Source organism: Microcaecilia unicolor, chromosome 2 (assembly GCF_901765095.1).
Source record: "Microcaecilia unicolor chromosome 2, aMicUni1.1, whole genome shotgun sequence".
In the NCBI taxonomy this organism is placed as follows: Eukaryota; Metazoa; Chordata; class Amphibia; order Gymnophiona; family Siphonopidae; genus Microcaecilia; species Microcaecilia unicolor.
Window position 1 is genome coordinate 257,297,477 of NC_044032.1, and position 27,809 is coordinate 257,325,285.

The following is a 27,809-nucleotide window of genomic DNA, read 5'->3' on the forward strand; positions in this document are numbered from 1 at the left end:
TTATGAGGTGTATTTTCGAAGCACTTAGACTTACAATGTTGCGTAGAGGGGCGTTTTCGATATGACGGCTAAGTTGGACTTTGGATGTATTGCGCTAGAAAACATGAATGTTTTCAAAACCGCAAAACATTTATCTTTTTTTTTTTTTTTTTTTCCCTTGAAAATATTGTTTGTAAAAAGGTTTCATGCTCTGTGCATTTCAGACTATTTTTGGAAGAAATAAAAAGTTCAAGTTAACATAGAAAATCAAGCCATTTGGATGTAGAAGGGGCCAGTATTTTTAGCAGACTGGTTCCACAGACATCCCAGGAGAGCAGTGGGGCACCCTAGGGGGTACTGTTGTGGACTTCATATAAATGCTCTCAGGTATACGTTGCACCCTTGCTCCCTTATCTTGTCTGCTGAGCGCTCCAAAACCCTCTACAGTTACCTTTATGGGTGAAGGGGGCACCTGTATGTGGGAACAGTGGGTTTTTAGTGAATTTTGGAGGGCTCAAAGTTTCCACCAAAAGTGTAACAGGTAGGGGAAGATATGGGCCTGGGTCCACCTGCACTGCACCCACCACTACACTACTCTGCGAACCTGCATTCTGCTCTAATAGACTTGGCTATAACATCTGAGGCTGTCATAGAGGCTGGTGAGTACTGTTTTTATTCATATTAGGGGTCAGTGACCACTGGGGGAGTGAGGGGGGGGGGTCACTCTGATTCCCTCCAGTGGTCATCTGGCCATTTAGGGCACCTTTTTGTGCCTTATTCGTTCTGAAAACAGGTCTAAAACAAAATGTTGAAGTTTTCATCCTGTACATTGTTTTCTTTCATTATGGCTGTAAAACGTTCAAGTGTTAGGCATGTCCTAATCCTGCCTTCAAAATGCCCCCAACACACCCCCTTGTGATTTGGATGCACTGCAGACAAAATGCATAGACAGACGTCTACAAAACAGGTTTCGAAAATACAGATTTGGACGTTTTGAGAAGAAATCCGTCCAAATGGTGCTTTATGACACGTTTTGGACATTTTTCTCTTTGAAAAATGAACCCCATTGTAGCCTATGGAACTTTGTAAATGTAAGTGCTTTGGAAATGAGCCCCTGTGCGAAACATTCTTTCATCACTTTTTAAACTTGATACATCACCTCTGTACAAGTCTTGTGGTCTTAACCTCTTTCTGCTTCTATAAAGGCTGGACTTTGATCTAGTGTTCTTGAGGGTAGTCCACTGCCTTACAATACTTCAGCTGCACATGTGAAGCTTAATTGGGGATCTTTCACAACTATTTATATTAAATAGGGGAAGCATAGGATTATCCTTCTTTTTTTTTTTTTTTTTTTTTTTTGGTCTAGTAGCCTTTTTCCCAGTGTATGCCTCAGTAGAGACATTACTGGCATTCTAGAGTGGAATACAGAGCATAGGCTAGGTTTATATGCAGACCCTTTGTTTTTCTCAAGCAAATCTTTCCTTGCTGAGCTTTATGGACACTTGTAAATCTGTTAGTTATATTTTAGGTTACAACCTAAATGAAGCTGAAACTATAGTTTTTCCCATTTACATGCGTCCTAAAATAAAGAATAATATTTCTAATGTAATCTAAGATTTCTATACCATTAGGGGTCTGTGCTGGGACTGCTGCTTTTTAACTTATTTATAAATGATATAGAGATGGAAGTAAGTAGTGAGGTAATTAAATTTGCTGATGACACAAAGTTAATCAAAGTTGTTAAATCGCAAGAGGATTGTGAAAAATTACGAGAGAACGTTATGAAACTGGGAGTCCGATCATTCAAACGGCAGACGATGTTTAATGTGAGCAAGTGCAAAATGATGCATGTGGGAAACAGGAACTTGAACTATAGCTATGTAATGCAAGGTTCCACATAAGGAGACGCCGACCAGGAAAGGGATCTAGGTATGGCAGATGAAGATCAACGTTGACAAGTGCAAAGTGATGCATGTGGGAAGGAGGAACCCGAATTACAGCTATGTTATGCAAGGTTCCGCTTTAGGAGTTACGGACCAAGAAAGGGATCTGGGAGTCATTGTGGATAGGATGTTGAAATCTTCAGCTCAATGTGCTGCGGCAGCTAAGAAGGCGAACAGAATGTTGAGTATTAGAAAAGGGATGGAAAACAAACATGAGGATGTTATAATGCCGTTATATCACTCCATGGTGCGACCGCACTTGGAGTATTATGTTCAGTTCAGGTCGCCGCATCTCAAAAAAGATATAAAGGAATTGGAGAAGGTGCAGAGAAGGATGACAAAAATGATAAAAAGGATGGGACGACTACCCTATGAGGAGAGGTTAAGATGGCTAGGACTCTTTAGCCTGGAGAAAAGGTGGCTGAGGGGAGATATGATAGAGGTCTACAAAATAATGAGTGGGATAGAGCGGACAGATGTGAAGCGTTTGTTTACACTTTTCTAACAATAATAGAACCAGGGGACACAAGATGAAATTAGAATGTGGTAGGTTTAAAACAAATCGGAGAAAGTTTTTCTTTACTCAGCGCGTAGTTAGACTCTGGAACTCATTGCCGGAGAAGGTAGTGACGGCAGCTGGCCTTGCTGAGTTTAAAGGGGGTCTGGATAGATTCCTGAAGGAAAAGTCCATTGATCGTTATTAAATTTTGGGTTTTTGCCAGGTTCTTGGGGCCTGGATTGGCCGCTGTCGGAGACAGAGTGCTGGGCTTGATGGACCTTTGGTTTTTTCCCAGTGTGGCGGTGCTTATTGATAATGTTGAAACCCGCTGATCAGTGTGTGGTGACTGGTAAGAAAGCAAATAGAATGTTTAGATATTACTAGGAAAGAAATGGAAAACAAAAATGAGGACGTTATAATGCCTTTATATCGCTCCATGGTGTGATGGCATCTTGAGTATTGTGTGCAGTTCTGGTCACCACATCCCCAAAAAGGTATATTGGAATTAGAAAAGGTACAGAGAAGGGCAACGAAAATGATGAAGAGGAGGGGATGACTTCCCTATGAGGAAAGGCTAAAGCGGCTAGGGCTCTTCAGCTTGGAGAAAAGACGGCTGAGGGGGAGATATGATAGAGGTCTATAAAATAAAAGTGGAATGGGTAGATGTGAATCGCTTGTTTACTCTTTCCAAAAATACTAGAACTGGGGGGCATGTAATGAAGCTACAAAGTAGTAAATTTAAAACGAATCGGAGAAAATATTTCTTCACTCAACTTATAATTAACCTCTGGAATTCTTTGCCAGAGAATGTAGTAAAAGCAGTTAATGAGGTTTAAAAAAGGTTTGGATAATTTTCTAATCGAAAAGTCCAAAAGCAATTAAGATGGACTTGGTAAAATCCACTGCCTATTTCTTCCACATCTCTGGATCTTCTGAGCCTGCATATAATACTTGCATTCTACATAAAGTTTCACTTTCAAACCCAAGATTACTCATGTACTAGAAATATTCCCAAGATATGCTGTCAAATGCCTTTTCTGATTAAAAACTAATGCTTCCAAGGCTTGCTGCTGAGTCTTGCCAATTGCTGTCAACATAGCTTGGTGCTCATTTTCAAAGTACATAGACTTACAAAGTTCCATAGGTTACTTTAGGGCTCATATTCGAAAGAGAAAAACATTTAAAAAGTGGCATAAAGCAGCATTTGGATGTTTTTCTCACAAAAACGTCCAAATCAGTATTTTCGAAACCTATTTTTCAGAAGTTTTTCAAAGCTGTTTGCAGTGCATCCAAATCTCAAGGGGGCGTGTCAGGGGGAGTGTGAAGGGCGAGTTTGGGGCATTCCTAAGATTGAGATGTATTTTAGCCATAATGGAACAAAACTAAAACTGTTTTGAGCTCTAAATGACCGGATGACCCCCAGTCCCACTCCCAAAATGTGAATAAAAATATTACCAGCCTCCGATGGTCTCAGATGTTATAGCTAGGTCTATTACAGCAGCGTGCAGATCCCCAGAATAGTGTAGTGGTTAGTGCAGTGCACTATGGAGCAAGAGACTCGGGTCCCTATCTCCACACTTGAGGTGGAAACTGTGACCCCTCCCAAAGTCACCAAAGTAGTACTGTACCCACATATAGGTGCCCCCTTCATCCCTAAAGAGCTATTGTAGTGGTGTACAGTGTGTGTGTGGGGGAGGGGGAGTAGGTTTTGGGTGGGTTTTGGAGGGCTCAGGGAACAAGATCAGGGAGAAAAGGTGAGATGTGTATCTGGGAGCATTTTTATGAAGTGCACAGAAGGTGCCCCCTAGGGTACCCCATTGCTCTCCTGGGATGTCTGGGGGACCAGTCTGCTAAAAATGCTGGCTCTGGCTCCTACATCCCAATAGCTTGATTTGTGGGATACAAATGCAATAAATAAAAAAAAATGGAGCAAAAAACAAAACGTCCAAAGCACAAAACCTTGTTCGAAAAAGTATATTTGAAAAAAAAAAAAAAAAAGATAGCACATTTCTTTTTCAAAAATTACCACCTTATTTGGATTTTGGACATTTTGTGCAAAATGTCCAAAGTCTGACTTGGGCACAGAAGAGAGGGTTTTGCAGCATACAAGCATACAGTACACACAAAAAAGTAACACGGGGCCTTCAAGAGAGAGATAACAGCCGTCCTTTATTATTACAACGCCTTTGGCGTTTTTTCAAGACAGCGTCCAGTTTGATTGAATGCACGTCTGGCATGAGCTAACTACTCTATTTGGAACCAAACGACTTCATACATTTGTCTGATTACTGCTTCTTATACAATACGAAGACCTTAGCTGACCCCTGAGGCAGGCGCTTGTGCGCCGAAACACGGCCCGTGTTGGGTCTTTGTAATAATAAAGGACTGCTGTTATCTCTCTCTTGAAGGCCCAGTGTTGCTTTTTTGTGTGTAAAGTCTGACTTGGACATCATATTGAAAATGCCCCTCTACGTAACTTTACAAGTCTAAGTGCTTTGAAAATATGCCTTATTGTAACCTAGGTAATTTGGTAAGTGTAGGTGCTTTGAAGGTTAACTTCTTTATATGTTAAGATTTGTCAGTGGGTACAATGCAGTTAGTATTTGTACTTTAGCTTATTTTATCATCCACATTTACTAATGAAATTGGTTGATAAGACCCTTCTTGTAAGGGGTCTTTCCTTTTTTTTTTGTGGGGGGGGGGGGGGGGCAGGGCAGCCTACCTGTTAATGAGAAAGTGATAACTGCCTGCACTGTTGGCATGACATGGTAGTTCTAGTATTTTATAAAACTCTACTGGTTACTCATCTGGAGCTGGGGACGTCTGTGGTGTCAGCTGCTTAATGTTTGCTTGTACTTCCTCCCCTGCCATCGATGAGTTTAGCTTCTCTAGCTTTTGGAGTGAGTTTTGGTGAATCTAGCCTAGCAAAGAACTCTTCCTGCAGCCGCTTCGCCTCCCACACCTGCAGTAAAAACTCTTAAGAACCTAATTTATTCTGCTGTTGTGGTGGACCTTCTCCTCTATCTTATTGTGAATATTCAAAATAAACCTTGTTCCTTTTGTTTTTCTGAATAACCTGGGAAGACATGTCTGTGTTTTTTTTCGTATCTAAAGAATCGTATGCTTATATAAAAGTGCACTTTTTGATGGTGTTGGCTATTACGTTGGAAGAAAAAATTAAAGTTTTCGTTATCAATGTACAGCAACTGTGCAGTAATAATCTGACTTTCCACAGTAAAACTGTGAACAGTCTGCTGTCTCTATTTTAGACTTGCTCTTTACTTCTAGCTGAGCTACTAATCATAGGCGCTTGGTATAAGAAGCTACACCTGGTGGACCTGTTTGGGCATATGTCAATCTCAGAGCTCCAGTCCTCCTGTGGTTACACTTGTCTTTTTGCAGCATTGGCACTGAACTCTGGAATTCCCTTCTCCTTAACCTCATGCAAGAATCTTACTACTCCAGATTCAAAACACACCTTTTCCTGGACACCTTTGTACAATCCCATCTGAGCCCTGCCTGTCATCTTTTTCTCTCTTTATTTCCCCTTAGCTCCACTGTATGCAAATATTCATGAAAGATTTGTATACAGTGGGGTTATCCTGAAAACCTGACTGGCTGGGGTGCCTCCAGGACCAGGTTTGAGAACCACTATTTCCCAAAACTAACATGTTTCAATTAATACATTCAAAATAAAATACTCTTTTCTGCATTTTATTTTTCTGTTTGATTTGATCCAAGTCTCTCTCCTGCTTTTCTGTTGTTTTTTCCCTCTTTTGAGTGACTCCTGTACATTTGACATTTCTTCTCTCTCCATTCCCACTCTCCCATCTTCTCTCTGTGTTCCTGTTTGGTTCTGTCCAGTATCTCTCTTCTGTGATCCTGTCCTATCATCCCCTTATATTTAGCATCGCCCCTCTGTGTCCCTCTCCCACCCTTTTTCCATCATTGCCCTTCTGTGTCTCTGTCCCTATGCCTATTCTATACCCAGCATTACTCTGTACCCTGTTCCTCCCTTCCTTTCCCTTTCTTCCACACTCTTCCTCCACTAGGTCCCACACCCCTCTCTCTCTCCCCCTTCATGGTCTGGTATATCTTCTTCTCTTCCTCCATGAGTACAGTGTCTGTCTCTCCTGTCCCCTCCCCCCCAAATCCAGTCTTTTCCCTCCTGTCCCTCCTCTCCAGTCTGTCTCTCTCTCTTTTTCTTGTCTCCTTCCTAGCATGTCCAGTACATCTCCAATTCCCCCCCCCCCCCCCCAAGGTCCAGCATACCTTCATTTCATTCAGATCCAGTAATTCTCCATCTTGCTCCTCCTCTTCTTCCCCCCCTCAAGATCCAGAACCTTTCTGTCCCATCTCCACCCCCCCCCCCCCCCATGAGTCCAGTGTCTGTCCCTTCCTTATTTATTTATTTATTATTTGTTACATTTGTATCCCACATTTTCCCACCTAATTGCAGGCTCAATGTGGCTTAACATGGTACCGTAAAGGCGATCGCCAATCCCGTTATGAACAAATACAAAGTGATGTAGTGGTAGAATAGAGTTCATGTGTGACAGCCACATTAGGGATTCATAGAGGGGAAGACTTAATTTATGTCCAGTACTAGCTTTGGTTTCGTTCCTTCCTCTCCTGGGTCCTCCAACTGCCTCAATCATTGGTAGTGGTAGCAATTAAGACTGGATGAAGGACATGTGATAGATATAATTTCAGCAAAGCCCTTGATACGGTCCTTCAAAGAAGACTCGTGAATAATCTGAGAGGGCTGAACTTAGGACCCAAAGTGGTGAATGGATTGAAAACTAGTTGACCGACAGGCGGAAGAGGGTGGTGGTAAATGGAATACGCTCCGAGGAAAGGAAGGTGAGTAGTGGAGTGCCTCAGGGGTCTGCGCTGGGGCAGATTCTGTTTAATATATTTGTGAGAGACATTGCTGAAGGGTTAGAAAGAAAGTTTTGCTTTTTTGCGGATGACACGAAGATAGCCAACAGAATGGATACCCTGGGGGAAGTGGAAACCATGAGAAGGGATTTCCAAAAGTTAGAAGAATGGTCAAGGGTCTGGCAGTTAAAATTTAATGAATATTACAGCTATCACCCCAGGCTTAACATAACCATGCACTCAGTAGTGGAGAAAAAGCCTTAGTAATGCCACCCAGCCAGCCCGAAATTACAGACTATAAGGCATGGGCCCAGCGCACCATCATCTGGCTCAAAAAAACTCCACAATTCCTTAGTGTCTCAAGGTGTATATTGCAAACCTTTTCTCAATACTACTAATAAGGTGACAAACGTGTATGTATACTTTATAGAGCACAGAATGTAAATAGAATCAATTTCTTTCCATTCTATTTCATGCAGTTACATCAGTTCAATATCAAATCAATACTGCTACTTTTCAGTCCTGGTGATACAGCCACAAATCACTTAGCTTCAATCCAATCGCTGCAGTGTTTCGCTGTCCAGAATATCACTGGCTTCAACCCAACAGGGAATCCCCGTTTCGCTTCCGCTGCATCAGGGGTTTCAACGCTGCATCTAGGATTACCATCCTGTGTCTTGTCTGCTGTATCCAAAACCAATCAGGTAACTGATGAAAAGACGCCTCCATTGTTCTATAAATAGATCTCGCTCCTCCCACTCAAGTTTAGAGCCACCAATCAACAGTGGTCATTAACTCCAATGTCACTATCACAGTAGCACCAATCAGAAAATGGGAAACCTACCATCACCAGTTCAACCCAAAAGACATAAAAAAGGAAACCGAGCGTCCACAAAAAAAAAAAAAACATATTTCAAAAGAAAGCCGACCACTCTACCCGGACGTTCAGTCCATCGGGTTCCATCAAGGTGAAAAAGAATATCCACTTCTGTTCTGCTTTGTGAAGGTCTTATTTGCTCCAGTACTGTGCATTGTAAATTATCAAACAGATGATGCTCAGTCTCACAGTGGGTCACTAACGGAGCCTCCTGCTTCAAAAGCTTCAGGCAGGACCGGTGCTCCATCAATCTTGTTTTTAGACTTCTCGTGGTCTGCCCAATATATAATAGGTCGCAGGGCACTTGATTAAATATACCACCCCCAATGATTTGCAGGTTGTATTGGATTTCAGAATGCATTTCTTTCCTGTTTTGGGATGAGTAAAGACGCTCCCTTCCTCCATAATCTGACACACCGAATAGTGGCCACATTTCTTGTGGGAACCCACTTCTGTGTGTCCTTTCCTTGGGGACCAAACATCATTAGGACTTAAGAGATCACCCAAGTTATAACCTCTCTGGTAGGAAAACAAGATATTAGATTTCGACAAAGCAGGATGTGTTTTCAATAAATCAAAGTGTCTCCTCACCACTGTGGCTTCAAACTCTGTGCAACCGCACCATCTCAGGCACAGATACCCATTCGTGGTGTATACAGTGCCTTGGGCCCGACCATAGCCCAGCTCGTTGTGCACTTTGTCTTCGTATGAAGAAAAGGACTCAAGTGGCTCGAGAAACATTTTGGGGCTCGGTCTGGTCCTTCGATGTCTGCATCATCTTTTGTGTCACCTTCGCTGTGTTTGCCTGCTTGCAAAGAAAATTAACACCCAGTACCGGCTCCACAGTGCGCCTGGTTTTGATAGGCCTCATTTGCTTCCCAATTCCATGGTGGTGGAATTCATTCTCAAAAGAGCCATGAGTTCCAGAGGCTATGCCTTGGCGCCCCAGGCAGAGATGTAGAACCCTGGGTTCTTTTGGGAGGAAGATGTACCAGGCGTCAGTGCTCGTTTCCCCTATACAATCTTACATGAGCATGTACTTGTGAAACTTCGTGCATCAGCTATCGGACTTGGTTTCCTGAGCAGGCCAAGCCTTTTCGCCAGTTTGTCAAGCAGCAGAAGGCGTGTCAAAAGTTCTTGGGCAGGGCACTTACAACACTTTTGATATGGCATCCAGGATTTCTGCCCAAAGTTTAGCAATGCGCAGACTCTTATGGCTGCATGTTTCTGACTTGGAACATTCTGTTCAGCAGAGATTGGTAGATGCCCCTTGCTGGGGACATAACAGTTTTGGAGAGAAGATTGAGGAGGTCACTGACCAAATAAAAAAACAAACTGACACAATCTCTTCTCTCTTCCACTGGGCGCCTTCTGCATCAGCCTCCTCAGCTAGGAGGACTTTTGGCAAGCCAAAGAGGAGCTCCTATTAATATCCTAGGTGTAGGTACAACTCTGCGGCTAACCAGCCTATTCAGGCTGAACCCTAGCACACTTGTTCACATCAACAGCATTCACCTAAGGCCCCTGCTGCTCCCTAGGCAAAGCAAGGGACAAGCTTTTGCCCGGCTCCAGCAGAGCATAGCCGCAGTAAAAGTGTCCATCCTGGATGGGGGGAGGTTAAAATCTTTTCACCAAAGGGGGCCTCTTATAGTCTCCAACCGGTGGGTTCTTCAAATAGACCGTCTCAGATACGCCCTCAATTGGCTTCTCAAACCTCCAAATTGCTTACCAAGAGCCCATTCATTCAGTTCTCAGCACATGCAGGTACTTGCAGAGGAACTCTCTGCCCTTCTGAAGGCCCATGCAGTCGAACCCATTCCACCAGGGGAAGAAGGGCAGAGATTCTATTCCAGGTATTTCCTTGTGCAAAAGAAGTCAGGGGGGATGCGTCCCATCCTAGACCTAAGGGCTCTGAACAAATTCCTAGTCCAAGAAAAGCTCAGGATGTTTTCAGTGGGCACCCTTCCCCCAATGATTCAGAAAAACAATTTGGTATGCTCTCTGGACTTAAAAGGATGCATATACTTGCATCCCGATACTTCTGGTAGGGGAAGTATCTTTGATTTCGGCAGGAGACATATCACTCAGTACCGCGTGTTACCTTTTGGCCTCTCGTCAGCTCCCAGGGTCTTCACCAACTATCTTGTGGTAGTTGCATCATTGCTATGCAGACTGGGAGTTCATGTGAGAGCCCCTCTGAGGAGGGTGCTCAGGAGTCCATGTGGATGACTGTTTGGGTGCTTGAGCTACTAACTTTCTTTTTAAACTACCCTGTCCCATCTCCGCCCTGTCCAGCGATTGGCGTTCATAGGAGCCCTGCTCGACACACAGAGGGTTCAAGCCTACTTCCTGCAGACGAGAGTGGATAATCTTGTCTCGCATCCAAGGTTTGTGCCTCGCAGTGTGTCATAGCTCATTAGATAAGATTGTTGGTCCACATGTCTTCCGCAGTGTTTTACACCCTTGACTCGTCTTCACATGAGATGAGCTCAGTGGACCCTGGCTTCTCAGTGGTACCAATCCACGGGGAGTCTAGAAGATGTCATCCAAGTGTCACCAGAGCTTGTACACTCTCTTCAGTGGTGGATAAGTCGATCCAATTTGACTCTGGGACTTCTATTCCAAATTCCTCAGCCACAAAAAGTGCTGATAACAGATACATCTCTCCTTGGATAGGAAGCTAATGTAGATGGGCTTCACATGCAAGGTGCTTGGTCCTCCCAAGAAACAAAACTTCAGATCAATCTCCTGGAGCTTCAGACGATCTGGAACGCTCTAAAGGCTTTCAGGCTGTCTCACCAAATTGTTCTCATCCAAACAGACAATTAAGTTGCTATGTATTACACCAACAAGTGTGGGAGGGGGGTGTGGTACTGGATCATGCCATGTGGCGGGCAAAAACAATACCCTGGCCACTAGACTGAGCAGGATAATGCAACCTCAGTAGTCGAGGTGGGTAGCAAAGAAAGTTAGGATGAGGGCTTGGAAGTCATTGTGATTAAAGTAACAGTGCATGGCGTGCAACTGATGGAGATATATGAAACAAAGTTTAGATAGGTGGAAAATCTGAGGTAGGAAGGACAGAGAAGAATCTAGAAGACCCACAAATAATGAAAATGTAAAATTGGTATTATGGAGATCCCTAAATGGGTAATAGGGGAAGATGGAGGGCAAGTAGAGTCAGAAAACCAACAGGAAATAATTTTGTCAGTGTTCAGAATAAGTTGGTGCTCCCGTAACCAGGGTGCAACAGAGTCAAGGCAGGTCTGTAGCGGGGTAATACATGGTGAACATGGATTAATAGGATAGTGAAGAAGAATGTCATCTGCATAGAAGTAAGTCGAGATACTAAAAGATTGAATTAGGGCTGCCAGAGGGCTCAAGAATAAATTTAATAGAAGTGGTGAGAGGATCGACCCTTGGGGAACACTGTAGTAGAGAATCCTCTTCTGTGAAACAGAAATGGGAGTAATGACCTGAAAAGAGCAATTTAGATAAGGAGGAGGAAAACCAAGATAAAACAGTCCCTGAGATTTCTAGAGTTGACAGATGGGTAAGAAGTAAAGAGTGATTTGACCAAGTCAAAAGACAGCTAGAATGATACTATGTTTGTCAAAGTGGGTGTGAAGTTCACTTAACAGTTCAATCAGAACTGTTTCCATACTGAAGTGTATTCTAAAGCTAAATTGATGAGGATGCAATGCTAAAACCTTTTCGGAGAAGTCTGAAAGCTGGTGGAAAACAACCTTTCTGAGAACCTTACATGTAAGACAGGCTGGAAACAGGATGATAATGATTTGGAACTGATCCAAATTTGGCTTTTTCAAAATTGGGCAGACTATAGCCATCTTTCACAGATCTAGAAATTGGTCAGAGGAGAGGCTAAGATTAGCTATAAACAGGGTCGGAAGTAGATGGAGTTCAGGGGATTTGAGCCGGGCAGCAGGGATTGGGTCACAAGGGCAGTGGGTCAGCTTCATTGTGGACATAAGGATTTTTAAAGAGTGAAGAGATTGAGCGTGAAAAGAGGACCAGGTCGAAGAGCCATCCTGGGTTACAGAGGGGATGTATGGGAGAGAATGTACAATGGAAATCGGAACAGGGGGTTGATGCAAAGGTTTTAATAGATGTTCAGTTTTTTAGTGAAGAACAAAGAGAAGGGCCTCAGCTGAAGGAATAGAGCTTGGTGAACTGGAATTGGGAGAATTTGACAATTGCCGGTTGTCACGTAATGCCTAGCCACCCACCTGGGGTTACCCCATGGCCACTTAGAGGGTCTATCCCCAGCACAGCTCAGGTTCAACTGCACCTGCCGCTTGTGCTCTGCACTAACACCATCCTCCTTTCAAGTGGGTCACAATTGTTTCTGGGTGAGTCTCCCGCTCTCCAATTATCCCCAGTGATTTCTAGGTCTCTGGAGCCACACTCCCAGTTGTTCCACAGTTCCCAGAAAGCACTCATAGACCCAACACATAAACCACCAGGATTATTTATCAGTCCAGACAGGCAGAACAAACAAACAAATGTGGTTATTCTCAGAAATTGGAACAGTGGACCAAAAAAAAAAAGTGCTAATAGCAAACAGCGACAAGTAACTGAAAAATGGATCAATTAGAAAACTAACTAAACATTTGCATACTTCCTAGAAAGTACCTGGGGAGATTGGGGCATATATCTGTTCAAATAGATCTCTCTCTTTCTTCTTCCGGGCTGAAACTGAACTCAAAACCAGTCGAGTCCAAATGAGATGAGCTCCTGGGTCAATCAGAGCCCAGTCAACAAGATTTCAAATATATATTGCTGCTTGCTTTCTGTTTGTGTCAAGCTAAAGAAAAAACACCCAGTTCTCTGTAACAGCTTTACATCAAAGAAACACCACCTTCTGGCCAAGAAGGAGAAATACACTTCAGAACATATTCAATGCAGGAAAATATCCAATACATTTTACAGGCTTAAAACACACTTTTTTCACACCAGTATATCGAGTAAAGGTCCCTAGCAGGGTTTGGTGATTTTAAGAGACTGTTCATTATGTAATCCTTTTTTTCTCTTTCTGAGATGGTAATTGTACTCGTGGTGAAGAACTTTTTCATTTCTGCAAATCTACTGGGGAGTTAGACTTCTTCCAGAGCCTCTCAGCTCGACGATATTGGTGTTTAAGTAGACGAAGGTCTGGGGTAAACCACGGATTGCTGCGTGAAGCTTTGGGACGGAGAAATATTTTAGGGGCAACAGTGTCCAAGTCATTTTCTAGGATAGAGTGCCAGGTTTCTGGTTGGTCTTTTAAAGGTTTACTTGAAGATTCAGGTGGCACAGCAAACAAGGAGAGAGGGAGAGAATTGGGCTCAATCTGCAAGATCATTTTGGTCTAGTAACCAGAAGTGGTTGGGGGTGCCTGTGAAGTAGGGGTCAGAACAAGTTCAAACAAAAGGAGATGGTGGTCAGTCTAGGGGAGAGGAATTCATGAAAGAGATCTTGGGGAAGTAGATGAGTCTTGCAGGGTAAGAAAAAGATCAAGGTGTGGCATGCATTATGGGTGGGGAAAGATACCCATTGACAGAGATCAGACAAAAAGTCCAAAAAATGCTTAGCCCTACTACTGTTTTCTGTTTTGTTCTATCATTCTAGAACTGACTGGACTTCGACAGAAGTTGCTGCATCTGGAGAAGGAGTATTCCAAGGCTCAGAAGGTCAGTGAAAAGGGTAGGGAGGATTAAAGACAGTGTCAAACGTAGGGTGTGTACCCCCAAATCTAGGCATCAGAAATAAGAGAGGGTAAAGATTCCTGCACTGTTTTGATACTTTTTATTTCCTTCTCCCCCAACAGGCCTTGAGTAAAAGCAAGAAGGCACAGGTAAGTGTTCAAATGTGTTCTTAAAACTGCCAGGGACTCTGTACCTACCACTTATATCATCTCCCCCCCCCCCCCCCCCCCCCCCCCCCCCCCCTACTTGACATCTCATGCCACTGTCACCCAAAGCAGCAAGCTTTTTAAAACAATTATGGGTGCTCTGTACTCACAGAGCCAATACCTATATTGCCACAGAAACAGATGTTTGGTTTGTTTGTTTTTTTAATTGTGGGATGCAGTTTACAATAACGTAGCCAGCAATAACTTTAGTTAGCATATGTTATCTTTACCTCTTTTATTAACATGGCAGCTCCCTGTGATGCATGGGAAAAAGGGGGGAGTCACAGCCCAAAACATGTAAGATGATGGGTTTGAGATGGCAAAAGTTACTTCTGTCTGGGTGATAAGAGTGAGTTAACATAGGTGTGTTTGTGTGTGTGGTAATGGTGCATCTATCACAGGCGACTGATAAATAAATTATTGAGTTCCCTCGGTGTGGGACCTAGAGTAACTGATTGGGTAAAAAAATGGTTGAATAGTAGGAGACAGAGGGTGGTGGTAAATGGAGCTTGCTCTGAAGAAAAGGAGGTCGTCAGTGGAGTACCGCCGGGATCGGTCCTAGGGCCGGCTCTTTTTAACGTCTTTGTGAGCGATATTGCGGAAGGGCTGTCTGGTAAGGTTTGTCTCTTTGCGGATGATACTAAACTCTGCAACAGGGTGGACACCCTGGAGGATGTGAATGACATGAGGAAGGACCTAGCGAAGCTAAAGGAATGGACCGATATTTGGCAACTAAGGTTTAATCCCAAAAAATGCAGGGTCATGCACTTGGGTCGCAAAACTCTGAGGGAACGGTACAGTATAGGGGGTGTAGTGCTTCAGTGTGCGAAGGAAGAGCGGGACTTGGGGGTGATTGTGTCTGACGACCTTAAAGCTTTCAAAGAAGTAGAAAAAGCGATGGCCAAAGCCAGAAGGATGCTTGGGTGCATAAAGAGAGGCATGACCAGCAGGAAAAAGGCGGTGATATTGCCGTAGTATAAGTCTCTGGTGATGCCTCATTTGGAGTACTGCGTGCAGTTCTGGAGACCACACCTAAGGAAAGATATATACAGGATGGAGTCGGTCCAGAGGGCGGCTACGAAATTAGTAAGCTGTCTTGAATTGCAAAAATTATAGGGACAGGCTTATGAACCTCAACATGTATACGCTGGGAGAGAGGAGACATGATAAAAACGTTTAAATATCTCAAGGACATTTATGTACAGGAAGAGAGCCATTTTCAAGTGACGGAGAGCTCTGGAATGAGGGGGCATACGACAAAGTTAAGAGGGAATAGGCTTAGGAGTAACCTAAGGAAGTATTATTTCATAGAGAGGGTGGAGGAGGCGTGGAATGGCCTCCCAGTGGAGGTGGTGGAGTCGAGGACTGTTCCAGAATTTAAAAAGGCATGGGATAAGCATGTGGGATTGCCTAGGAACAGGAAGAATTAGGGGTTGCAGACTGGATGGGTCATACGGCCTTTATCTGCCGTCATGCTTCTCTGTTTCTCATAACTTGTTTTTGCCTTTTTGCTGGTCAGGAGGTGGAAGCCCTACTCGGTGAGAATGAGATGTTACAAGGGAAACTGCATAGTCAGGAGGATGATTTCAGGCTCCAGAACAGCACCCTCATGCAGGAGCTATCCAAGGTACTTCACACCCTGTTACTCCTCTCCCAATCCTGGAACACCACCCTCATGCAGGAGCTGGCCAAGCTACTGCTTTGCATCCTATCAACCCTCTTCCTCCCTCCCCCTCCCCCACATCTGAGAACAACTGTACAAGGCACTCTACCATGCCTTTCTTCTTCCTTTCACCCCAGAATAGCTTCTCATGCAGTGACTAGAGCTCACCATTCCCCCACATCATCACCAAGTCATCTGAGTCCTCACTCATTCTCCAGAGTAGTCCATCTTGCATGGGCCATCCAGAGTGTGTCTTGATATGCTTAATTCCTGGAATGTTGAGGAAGCTGACATAGTTTAAAAACATAAGAATAGCCGTACTGGGTCAGACCAGTGGTCCATCTAGTCCAGCATCCTGCTTTTCAGCAGTGACCAATCCAGGTCACAAGTACCTGGCAGAAATCCAAATAGTAGCAACATTCCATGCTACTGATTCCAGAGCAAGCTTTGGCTTTCCCTATGTCCCATCTCAATAAAACAATAGACTTTTCCTCCAGGAACTTGTCCAGACTTTTTTAAAACCCAGATACGGTAACCACGGTTACCACATCCTCTGGCAATGAGTTCCAGGACTTAACTATTCATTGAGTGAAAAAAAAATATGTCCTAGTTTTGTTTTAAAAGTATTTCCATGTAACTTGAGTGTGCATTCCTGTCTTTGCCTCAGAGACAAGAGTAGCCTTCTGGAGGTCTCCTGGGGGGGGGGGGGGACCCTCAAGTAAATCCCAGGCAAGAAGAACTCAGGCTACTAAATAAGTATTAAACATAATAAATGTTTATAAATTGTCAAAGAAGCCAATCAGTAATTATTAAGATATTAACAAATAAAATCCCAATAGAGTATAATATGTAGCAAATAAAAACAGAGTTTTCCCTGGGAGCTGTCAATATGTCCACCTGCTATTGTAGACACATTGAGGCTCGCCATCCTCAATTATTTTTCCTCTTATATACCTTCCTTTCTTTAGTATCTTAATTATAATTACCCTTCCTACCTAATGAACATGCATCTTTCCAGAATATTCTATTTCTTTTTAGGGTGAATCCTGTTCCAGCACTTTCTACCATCTTTCAGCTTCTATCATTTATTCCCTCAGTGCATGGACAGTTAGGGCCTGTTGTGCACATAAGCATAAGTTTTCACTAGATAATGGTTTAAACGTAGTCATCATGCAAGCCCCCCCCCCCCCCCCCACTTGCTGAGGCTACAATTTCACCCACACCCACTTACTTCTCCTTTTGATTGTTTGTCTGGATACTACAGGTATCCTTAGTCATAGGAGTCTCTGGCCCTTGATTGCTTATCACAAGTTAGCATAGGCCAAGTTATCGTATGCCAAATGTCTAACCACAAATTTCTACAGCCTCAGAAAGGGTAGGTACCAGAAAAAAATAAATTTCTAGCTATCTTGGAAGTCTAAATCTGCTCCCAGCTTAAGAAATGCAAATAGCTATATTAAAATAAAAACTACAAATATGGAGGTTTGCACTTTGCCATGGCCTCTGTGATATACAAGTGTCCCCTAATCTTTGTACTTTTTGAAAGAGTAAAAAATTCCCATTCTGCACCACTTAGGATTTTGTTGACCTCAATCATATCCCCCCTCAGCCATCTCTTTTCCAAGCTGCAGAGCCCTAAACTCTTTAGCCTTTCTTCATATGGGAGGAGTTCCATCCCCTTTATTGTTCTGGTCACCCTTCTTTGAACCTTTTCTAATTCCGCTATATCTTTGTTGAGATACAGCGATCAGAGTTGAACCTGGTGCTCAAGATGAAGTCACACTATGGAGCAATACAGAGGCATTACCGTTCCTTTCCTAATTCCTAGCTTATGATTTTAATCTGTTTTTTGCCTTGTCCCCTGTTCTAGCTGTGCTCCCAAATAGAACAACTGGAGCTGGAGAATCGACAGATGAAGGGAGTCCAGGTCTTGGATGGATCTTATGCAGCTGGAGCAGTGGATGGTGAGCTGTTGAGGCTGCAAGCAGAGAACATGGCGCTGCAGAAGAACCTAACAGGTAGAGCAGCTGACCAACACGAGCAACAAAGGGTTCCATTGCTATGAACTTCATACACACCACAGAGCAGGTTAGCAGCTGTAGTGCAAACATCCATGATAGTTAGGTTAGCAATAATGCCACCTATGGTATTGCGTGCCTCTGTACACAGCTGGCCAAGCATATACACTGAAAGTTTGCTTTTTGCATAGACTGTCTAAGTAGGAAAAGGGCTATCACAATTTGGATGCTCAGACTTTATAGATAATTTTACAAAGGACTCACTGAATATGGTTCAGCATCAAATGAAGCTTTGAAAATGTAGCAGCACTTAACACATATAAACATACGGTTTTTGCAACCTGTTCATGTAAGTGCCAGATTTTACAAAACTCGATGTCTAGGGAAATCCAGTTAAGGAGCCAAGTTTCAGAATAGAGAGCTGCATGGGAGCAGGGATAGCGGGATTCCTCTGGGGATTCCATCCATGTTGGCGGGGATCCTGCAGGGATGGACCCAGGTCCCGTGGGATCCCCGCAGAAGTGCCTTCCCTTTGAGCGCAGGGTGCCCTCCTGGCACATTCCTGAAGGTACCCTGGGGTAGTCTAGTGGCTTCTTTGGGACAGGATTGATCCCCACTCTTTCTTGCCTGCTGCTGCGGCACTGATCCTCTCCTCTCTGCTCTTTTAAAAGACTTCTACAGAAGTCTTAAAAAGGCTGCCACTGGAAGTCTCGGGAGCCATTTTTAAAAAGCAGAGAGGGAAGGATCAGCGTTGCAGCAGGGGGCAGGAAAGAGGGGGGGCTCTTTCTTGCTCCAAAGAAGCCACTAGACTACCAGGGTGCCTCGAGCTATGTGCCAGGAGGGCACCCAGGTTTGGAGGGGAGGTGGATGGATGGAGTCGGGAATCAGGATGGCAAAAAGGGTGAGTCTCTGTTTCCCCTTCACGCCACCGTCATCGCCGTAAACGCAAAACAAAGCGAGCAAACCTATAAGCTGCTGCATCCATGTTGTCATTCTTTATTATTGGTGGCATTAAATTTTTATTGAAAATTTATGAAGAGATTACAGACATCAATTGCAGTGCACCAGCGAACAAAACGTAAACTGGTAGTAACTAACAACTAGGAAACCTAACTCCAACAATCCCTCCCCAATCCCTCTCTCCCTCTCTCTGTATGTCTGCATCAAATTCAGAGCACTCTGTGGTTTCTTCGGAGTACTTGTCGTATCTTAGTTGAGCCTCCCATAAAACCCCCTCCCTACACCCATCCAAGTTCATTTTAACTGCCGAGATCCGACGCCCATCAGGATAACCACCTATTCTTCTAATTATTTAGGTCTCGACGGAGCTGATGGAATAATGGAGTATAATTTAATGTATATAATTTAGACAAGTCCTTTGGTATCTGTATACCCAGATAACTAAGACCTCGCCCTACAAATGGCAAAGGACTGACTGCAACAACCTCTCCTCCTGCTCCCCTGGGATAGTAATGCCCATAAATTTAGCTTTATCATAGTTATCTTTAAAACCTGACATGCTCTCAAAGTAATTTAATTCTCAAATTATTATAGTTGGGGACAACTGAGGTGCTCTTATATAGAACAGGATATCATTGGTAAATAAAACTATCTTGTGCTCCTGCCTCCCTATCTGAACCCCTTTTATGTCAGGCAGAGATCGAACCCATTGTGCCAAAGGTTCAATGGATAGTGCAAATAACAGGGGGGAGAGTGGGCATCCTTGTCTTCTCTCCCTCATTATAGAGAACTGGGGAGAGTATCCTCCATTAATCTTAACACAAGCTACAGGAGCTTCATAAAGACTGCAGCCATCCTAGAAACTTGGGGCGGAATCCCATGAAACGTAACAGTTCCCATAAATAGGGCCACTCAACCCTATCAAACGCCTTGGCGTCCGTAGTCAGCAAAGCTAAGGATTCCCCCTGGACCTGTGTCCCCCACATCATTATTAAGCGTACGCCTAATATTATCTGCCACCTGATCTGGGCACAAATCCAGATTGATCTGTGGGAGTACTCTACTCAAATGATCTGACATGATCTTTGCCAGAATTTTTACATCAGTATTTAGTAAAAAGATTGGCTGGTAAGACCCATATGTTGTTGGATCTTTCCCAGGCTTTAGTATTACCGAGATCCTCGCCTCTCGCATACTAGGTGGCAAAGAATGGGCTTCAAAGCATGCATTCCAAACCCTTCTCAAGAGAGGACCTAACTCTGAAAGAAAAAGCTTATAAAATTTTGCAGTGTATCAATCTACTCCCGGCGCCTGTCCCCCTTTAAGCCCTTTAACAACCCTTAAAATCTCAGAAGTTACTGGGGCTTCCAGCTGATCTCGGTGAGCTGCTGTTAAACCTGACAACCCGTCTCCTGCCAGATACTCTTGAATCTTTGATTTGTGAACCCCATCTCCCTTAGTGTATAGATTAGTATAGAACTGGACAAATTGTTCTTGAATCTCCCTTTCTCTATAGTACAAGGTATTACCAGTCCCTTTGATTTTAGGGATAGTATGGATATTCTGATGCTTTTCTAATATATCGAGCTAGCATTCTCCCCGCCTTGTTACTAAATTCATAAAACCTCTGCTGGACCAGTCTTCTGTAAAATTCCATCAGGTCCACCTGCAGTCGCTGCAATTCTGCTCTACAAGTTAATGATTGTGGTAAAATGGCTGGAGCTCTCCCCTGTTGGTGCAGTGTCTCTAGACACACTGATTGCATTCGAAGCTCTAATTCTTTCTTACCCCGTTCCCTTCGTGCACCCGACTTTGAGGTGCCCCCGTACCACTGCTTTGAGAGCATCCCATCAGATACTTCCCCTGTGTCATTCAACTCCATATAATTGTTAATAACCTCATGGATCTCTGCACACACCTCCGCATCCCCCATTATGGATTTGTTTAATCTCCAGAAAGCATGGCATCTCTCATCATTCAAACCTCGCAACTGAGTTCAAACCGGGGCATAGTCAGAGGCATATATACTCTCTATCTTGGTGTCTTGCACCTGGCCCTACAAGGCTGGACTGCACCAGATCATGTCTATTCTCGTATAGGTGTTTTGCATGTGAGTAAAAGGAGTAGGAGTGTTATCCCGGATGTTGTAATCTCCATACATCCATCAAGTCTAGACCCTTAACCAATTGCAGAAATTTCTCCCTGTAAACCAAACTACTCCCACCACCTCCCTTAGAATGGTCTAAAGCTGTTAATAGTAGATTAAAGTCACCCCCTCCCTCCCCCATGACCATGTGTCCCGAGGCAAAATGGAAAAAGGTAAGGAGTCAAAGAAATCCCCCTGATTTACATTCGGAGCATACAAATTGAGGAAGATTACTTGTTGTTCATAAACTACTACAAATCATTTCTATAGCGCTACCAGTCGTACACAGCGCTTCACAATTGAAAGACATCCCGTCACGGCTAAACATCTCCCTGAGTCGTCTGTGAATATATGCTGTTTAATAAATGGTACTCCAGTTTGATATATACAGTGGGGGAAATAAGTATTTGATCCCTTGCTGATTTTGTAAGTTTGCCCACTGACAAAGACATGAGCAGCCCATAATTGAAGGGTAGGTTATTGGTAACAGTGAGAGATAGCACATCACAAATTAAATCCGGAAAATCACATTGTGGAAAGTATATGAATTTATTTGCATTCTGCAGAGGGAAATAAGTATTTAATCCCTCTGGCAAACAAGACCTAATACTTGGTGGCAAAACCCTTGTTGGCAAGCACAGCGGTCAGACGTCTTCTGTAGTTGATGATGAGGTTTGCACACATGTCAGGAGGAATTTGGTCCACTCCTCTTTGCAGATCATCTCTAAATCATTAAGAGTTCTGGGCTGTCGCTTGGCAACTCGCAGCTTCAGCTCCCTCCATAAGTTTTCAATGGGATTAAGGTCTGGTGACTGGCTAGGCCACTCCATGACCCTAATGTGCTTCTTCCTGAGCCACTCCTTTGTTGCCTTGGCTGTATGTTTTGGGTCATTGTCGTGCTGGAAGACCCAGCCACGACCCATTTTTAAGGCCCTGGCGGAGGGAAGGAGGTTGTCACTCAGAATTGTACGGTACATGGCCCCATCCATTCTCCCATTGATGCGGTGAAGTAGTCCTGTGCCCTTAGCAGAGAAACACCCCCAAACATAACATTTCCACCTCATGCTTGACAGTGGGGACGGTGTTCTTTGGGTCATAGGCAGCATTTCTCTTCCTCCAAACACGGCGAGTTGAGTTCATGCCAAAGAGCTCAATTTTTGTCTCATCTGACCACAGCACCTTCTCCCAATCACTCTCGGCATCATCCAGGTGTTCACTGGCAAACTTCAGACGGGCCGTCACATGTGCCTTCCGGAGCAGGGGGACCTTGCGGGCACTGCAGGATTGCAATCCGTTATGTCGTAATGTGTTACCAATGGTTTTCGTTGTGACAGTGGTCCCAGCTGCCTTGAGATCATTGACAAGTTCCCCCCTTGTAGTTGTAGGCTGATTTCTAACCTTCCTCATGATCAAGGATACCCCACGAGGTGAGATTTTGCGTGGAGCCCCAGATCTTTGTCGATTGACAGTCATTTTGTACTTCTTCCATTTTCTTACTATGGCACCAACAGTTGTCTCCTTCTCGCCCAGCGTCTTACTGATGGTTTTGTAGCCCATTCCAGCCTTGTGCAGGTGTATGATCTTGTCCCTGACATCCTTAGACAGCTCCTTGCTCTTGGCCATTTTGTAGAGGTTAGAGTCTGACTGATTCACTGAGTCTGTGGACAGGTGTCTTTCATACAGGTGACCATTGCCGACAGCTGTCTGTCATGCAGGTAACGAGTTGATTTGGAGCATCTACCTGGTCTGTAGGGGCCAGATCTCTTACTGGTTGGTGGGGGATCAAATACTTATTTCCCTCTGCAGAATGCAAATAAATTCATATACTTTCCACAATGTGATTTTCCGGATTTAATTTGTGATGTGCTATCTCTCACTGTTACCAATAACCTACCCTTCAATTATGGGCTGCTCATGTCTTTGTCAGTGGGCAAACTTACAAAATCAGCAAGGGATCAAATACTTATTTCCCCCACTGTATCACTAGACCCCCAGTTTTACCTCCTCTGGGATCAGCATGTGTAAAACACCCACTATAATCTCTATGGCGAAGTAATAGAACATCTTTTCTTTTTATATGTGTTTCCTGAAGCATGATAACATCCCATTGAAGACGTTTCAGTTCTCTAAAAATAGTACTACTTTTTCCTGGATCATTTAAACCGTTAACATTCCAAGAACCTACCCGTAAAACCAACCTCCCTTCCTCCCCTCCCCCAACGCCATTCCCTCTAACCGACTGACCTTCTCCCCCTCTGGCCAGTAATCTCCCTGAGGAAGTGTGTCACCACCAGAGAGGAGCACACAAACTGTGTACACACCCAAAGCCCCCTTAAAAGCGTAACTAAACATTTATACTGGTAACATCATCCATCTCACGCAATTGCGCACTCATCTCCCCCCTCATTCATACTGCCATTCAGCACCGCACATTCACACTGACTCGTCATAAAGCAGGTCCAAAATAACTGTGCATAAAGTCCACTTGGTGAACTCCACCACGAAGAGTCTTCGTAGCCCCAAGATTATAAATCAGACCAAAACTGAGTTTGAATCAAGTTGCTGTGCCTATCCCAGACTGTGACACTGAAGTCCGATGCCCTCTGCCCGAGTGAACTTTCTGCCAGGTAGAATTCAGTGTTTTTTTTGGGCAAGGCCGTCATGCTTCCTTTGATCAACTGGACTGGTAAATCTGAGCAACTCGGCTCCAACAGAGTTTTCCAGGCCTCAGCCGTGGTTTCAACCCTGCGTGTCTGGCCACCTACAGTAAGTAGTAATACAAACGGATAAAGCCACCGGTATCTCATTCTAGACTGCTGCAAGTACGTGGTAGCTTCACACAAATAAACCTTGCTAGTTTATTGGCTCTTTTGTCCTGGACTGACTAAGAATCCTGGTGGTTTGTGTGTTGGGTCTGTGATGCTTTCCAGGAACTGTGGGACCCCTGAGTGTGTGGTCCCAGTAACCTAGAAATCACCAGGGAATAACATGAGTGGGAGGTTCGCCCAGAGGCAAGTGGGACCCAGTTCGTGGGGTGGAGGGTGATAGAATAGAGCACATGCCTATGTGCAGGTGGGTCTGAGCAGTTCTGAGGGCAGACCCTCTAGGTGGCTGCAAGGTTAACCTCAGGCAGGTGCTAGGTGTTTTGTGATGGACCTCAATAACGCCTCCGAAGCCTAAGTCTAATCAAACAGCCGAGACTTACTCGTGACTCAGAAGGTGTAAATGCCAACAGGCACTTTTTAAAGTATGCACTTACTTCCATTGTAAAATAGAAAATACTGTTGGCCCTTGTACCTGTATATCAGCCTTGATCTCTCTAGTGGAGATGGCTTGCTTTGAGGGAGTGGGCTCATATCTGGCTGATACTGTTGAAGGGATCCTATGTACAGTCTACAGCCTAACAACCTACCCCAGTCCCACGGCTTCAGAGTAGTCTAGCCACAAGTAAGGATTTTCCCAAATAAAATCCCACAGTACAGTGTTTAACCAAAACAACTTATTTTCTATTAAGGCTCTGAACCAAAGTCATATGAAGAACATAACTTTCTGTCTTCCCCCCCCCCCCCCCCGGGAGCAAATACAAGCAAAACAGTACAGTGTTTAACCAAAACAACTTACTTTCTATTAAGGCTCTGAACCAAAGTCATATGAAGAACATAACTTTCTGTCTCTCCCCCCCCCCCCCCCCCCCCCCCCCCCCCCCCCGGGGAGCAAATACAAGCAAAATAAATGTTCAAAAACAGCAAATTAAGAGAAACCAAACACTCCTTACTTCCTTTTAAGCAGTATGATTCAAACACAAATTTTTCATCCTGTACCTAGGGTAAGCTAGACCTCCCAGGGTTACTCTAGCTTTTTGAAACCCACATACCTAAATCCTCTTTAATATTACAGCTAACTGCTCTTAGCTCCTTAAGGCTTACAAACAATGACAGGAATATCTTGCCTGCTCTGGCTATAATGTCTAATGGTCAGCCCAACATTTTCAAACTATTTTCCAGGCACAATCCCTTGTGAACTCTCAAACCTGAGCTCCTAGTACAGCAGAAAGAAGTCTCTTCCATTCCTCTCCATGCATGCTCTCACTAAGGGGGAAATATGTGTTTTCAGCACATATTTATTACCCCAGCTTACAACATAACTCCTGGGTTTATGCTTAGTCTGCCTCCCTGAGGTTTCTCAACCAGCAAGACAGCAGAGGCAACGTTGGAATCCCTGGCTGGCTGTGCAAGGTTAGAGCCAAGCAGTTTCTATTTTCAGAACTCTTTCTCCCTTTACCTTCCCTGTTTCTATGGGCAACTCCTCAGCCCCCCACAGGGCTTCACTCTATTCAGATTTTCCTAGCCAGGAGGTTTCTCTCTTCTCACTTCCCAGTCTTAGAACAATCAACCCTCAGCACAGACTTGCCTTGCCTTCCTCCTTCTGTCAGTATCTTTAGGGTCCACAGTCCAGGGATTCTCACCTGAACCCCCATGTCCTCCTCTCTTCGTCTGACAAACAAAAGTCCTTTTTAAAATGCTTTTTCTGGTTCATTCAGAGAGCCATAGATTTAGTACAGTTTGGGCTCCTGGGCTCCTATCATCTAGCTCTTGATTTGCCAATTTCACCCATATAACATCATGATGTGACCACACTGTGGGCTCTACTGCCACCTCCTTTACCTTCCCACTTAATGAGACGTCTAATAATATAAATTCAATGCGGGAATAGCTCCTGTGAACTTGAGGAATATGTGTGTCGTTTTTTCCCCTGATTTTAAACCCGCCGCCACTACCACCATGACCTTGGAAAAGGTTCGAGGAGCCGTTGCTAGTCCGAAAGGCAGAGCACAAAACTGAAAATGCTTCCCTAAAACCGCAAAACGCAGAAATCGCTGATGAGCGGCCCGAATGGGGATGTGCAGATAAGCCTCCGTCAGATCCAAAGACGTGAGAAACTCCCCTTCCCGCACCGCGACAATGACCGACCTCAAAGTCTCCATGCGGAAAGAGGGGACTCTGAGGGCTGCATTGACTGCCTTCAGATCCAAGATAGGTCGAAAGGCATCCTCCTTCTTTGGGACCACAAAGTAGATTGAATAGCAGCCCAAGCGGCGCTGAGCGGCGGGAACAGGTACCACCGCCCCCAGACTGATCAGCCGTGCCAACGTGTCTCGCACCGCCGCCCGTTTGAGTCTCGAAAGACAAGGGGACTCCAGGAACCTTTCGGGAGGCGAGCCGTCGAACTCCAGAGCGTACCCGTCTCGCACCACTTCGAGGACCCACTGATCCGATGTGATTCGGGCCCAGTCCTGGTAAAACTGACTCAGCCGAGCCCCTACCCGAACCAGGGCCTGGACCCGCACACCTTCATTGTGAATTACGCCCCGACACCTGTCCTCCCTGTCCTCCCGCGGAGAAATCACGGCCTCCGCGCCGATTCCCCCGAAAGGACTGAGTTCGCTGGAAAAACCGACCTCTAAAGGCCCCACTAGTCCTCCCGGGCCTATACCGGCGAGCCTCCTTAAACCGCCCTCGGGAGGAAGTACCCCTGAACGCCGCCTTAGGACGAAAATCCGGAAGACGAGGGGCCTTGGCATCGCTGAGACCTTTCACCAACTTATCCAAATCCTCCCCAAAGAGCATGGACCCCTTAAACGGGAGAGAGCAAAGCTTCGCTTTGGAGGCCGCGTCCGCGACCCAACCTCGCAACCACAGTGCCCTACGTGCCCCCACCAGCATAGCCATATTCTTGGCCGAAGCACGGAGTAAATCATAAAGCGCATCAGACAAAAAGGAGGATCCCATTTCCAATTTGGCTAATTCCTGAACCCCGGAGGTCCCAACCTCCACCGAGTCATCAAGCAGCTTCTCGGCCCAACGGAAACACGCCCTCGCAACCAGCCCCCCACAAATCGAGGCCTGCAGGGCCAGGGCCGACAAATCAAAACTCCGCTTGAGGAAGGCCTCAAGTCTCCTATCCTGGGGATCCCGGAGAGCAGTCCCCCCGTCTACCGGTATAGCCGTGGCTTTGGTGACTGCTGTCACCACCGCATCCACTGTGGGAGCCTTAAAGGAATCTCTATCTTCCTGTGGGAGCGGGTACAGCCTAGACATCGCTTTAGACACTTTACAGGGAGAATCCGGCGAATGCCACTCCTGAACCACCATATCCCGGATGTCCTTATTCATGGGAAAAGACCTAGCCTGCCGCTGAATCCCCTTAACCAAGGGATCCACCTGCCTAGCCTCCCCCAAAACCGCCTCTGGCTGTTCGAACTTAAGGGTGGAAGAAACCTGCTCAATGAGTTCCGCAAGCTCCTCCCTGTGAAAAATTCTCACTACAGAAGGATCCTTCCCCGGGACCACCAATTCCGGCTCTTGAGGACCCTCAAACCCCTCAGGATCCGCGCTATCACTCAAGGCCCCTTCAGATCCTACAGGGGAGAATCCCTCCTCGTCGTCCCACTCAAACCGAGGCCTCTTAGTCGGAGCCGCACTAACCCCCTCCCCTAAAGGTGGGGGTCCCGACTTCCAGGCTTGAAACAGGGTCCATACAAAATCCGGAGGAAAACCAACTCCTCCTGGACCCTCCGGCGCCACCTTCGGAGCCGATCCGGTAGCAGCAGGGCCGAAAACAGCTGATTCCGCGGGGCGCGCGGAATCCAAAATGGCGGCCGTTCCCGCCAAAACTAAATTCGTTGAAACCGGCCCTGCCGAAGTTGCTGCTACTCCCAACACCCCCGAACTAGCTGGGGCCTCCGCTATTAACACAGGGGGTGCCGCCACCGGCGCGACCTGCTTCGGTTCGCCGCACAGCCGGCACTGACCTCCCGGCGCCTCTATACCCCGACGCGAGCACGCGCGACAGCGAAGAAGTTTGCCCGCCATAACTTCAAAGCACTGACCGGCGCAAACACTCTGTCTCACAGCTTTCCCCACAATAATTAT

At 45.1% G+C, this 27,809-nt stretch overlaps 1 protein-coding gene across 5 annotated transcripts in view; it reads left to right on the forward strand.

Moving 5' to 3' along the window:
- GRIPAP1 (GRIP1 associated protein 1) overlaps positions 1-27,809 on the forward strand; it is a 253,480-nt gene that overhangs the window by 23,666 nt on the left and 202,005 nt on the right. For 4 of the 5 annotated variants that reach the window (XR_003941032.1, XM_030194003.1, XM_030194004.1 and 1 more), the window contains exons 3-6: positions 13,808-13,869; positions 14,007-14,033; positions 15,610-15,717; positions 17,624-17,771. Coding sequence is in view for 3 of the 5 variants with exons in the window: in XM_030194003.1 (XP_030049863.1) it covers positions 13,808-13,869; positions 14,007-14,033; positions 15,610-15,717; positions 17,624-17,771 (345 nt within the window). In the remaining 2 variants the exon portion in view is untranslated. Of the gene's footprint in view, positions 1-13,807; positions 13,870-14,006; positions 14,034-15,609; positions 15,718-17,623; positions 17,842-27,809 lie in introns of those variants that run through there. The other variant, XM_030194007.1, reaches the window with a different exon arrangement.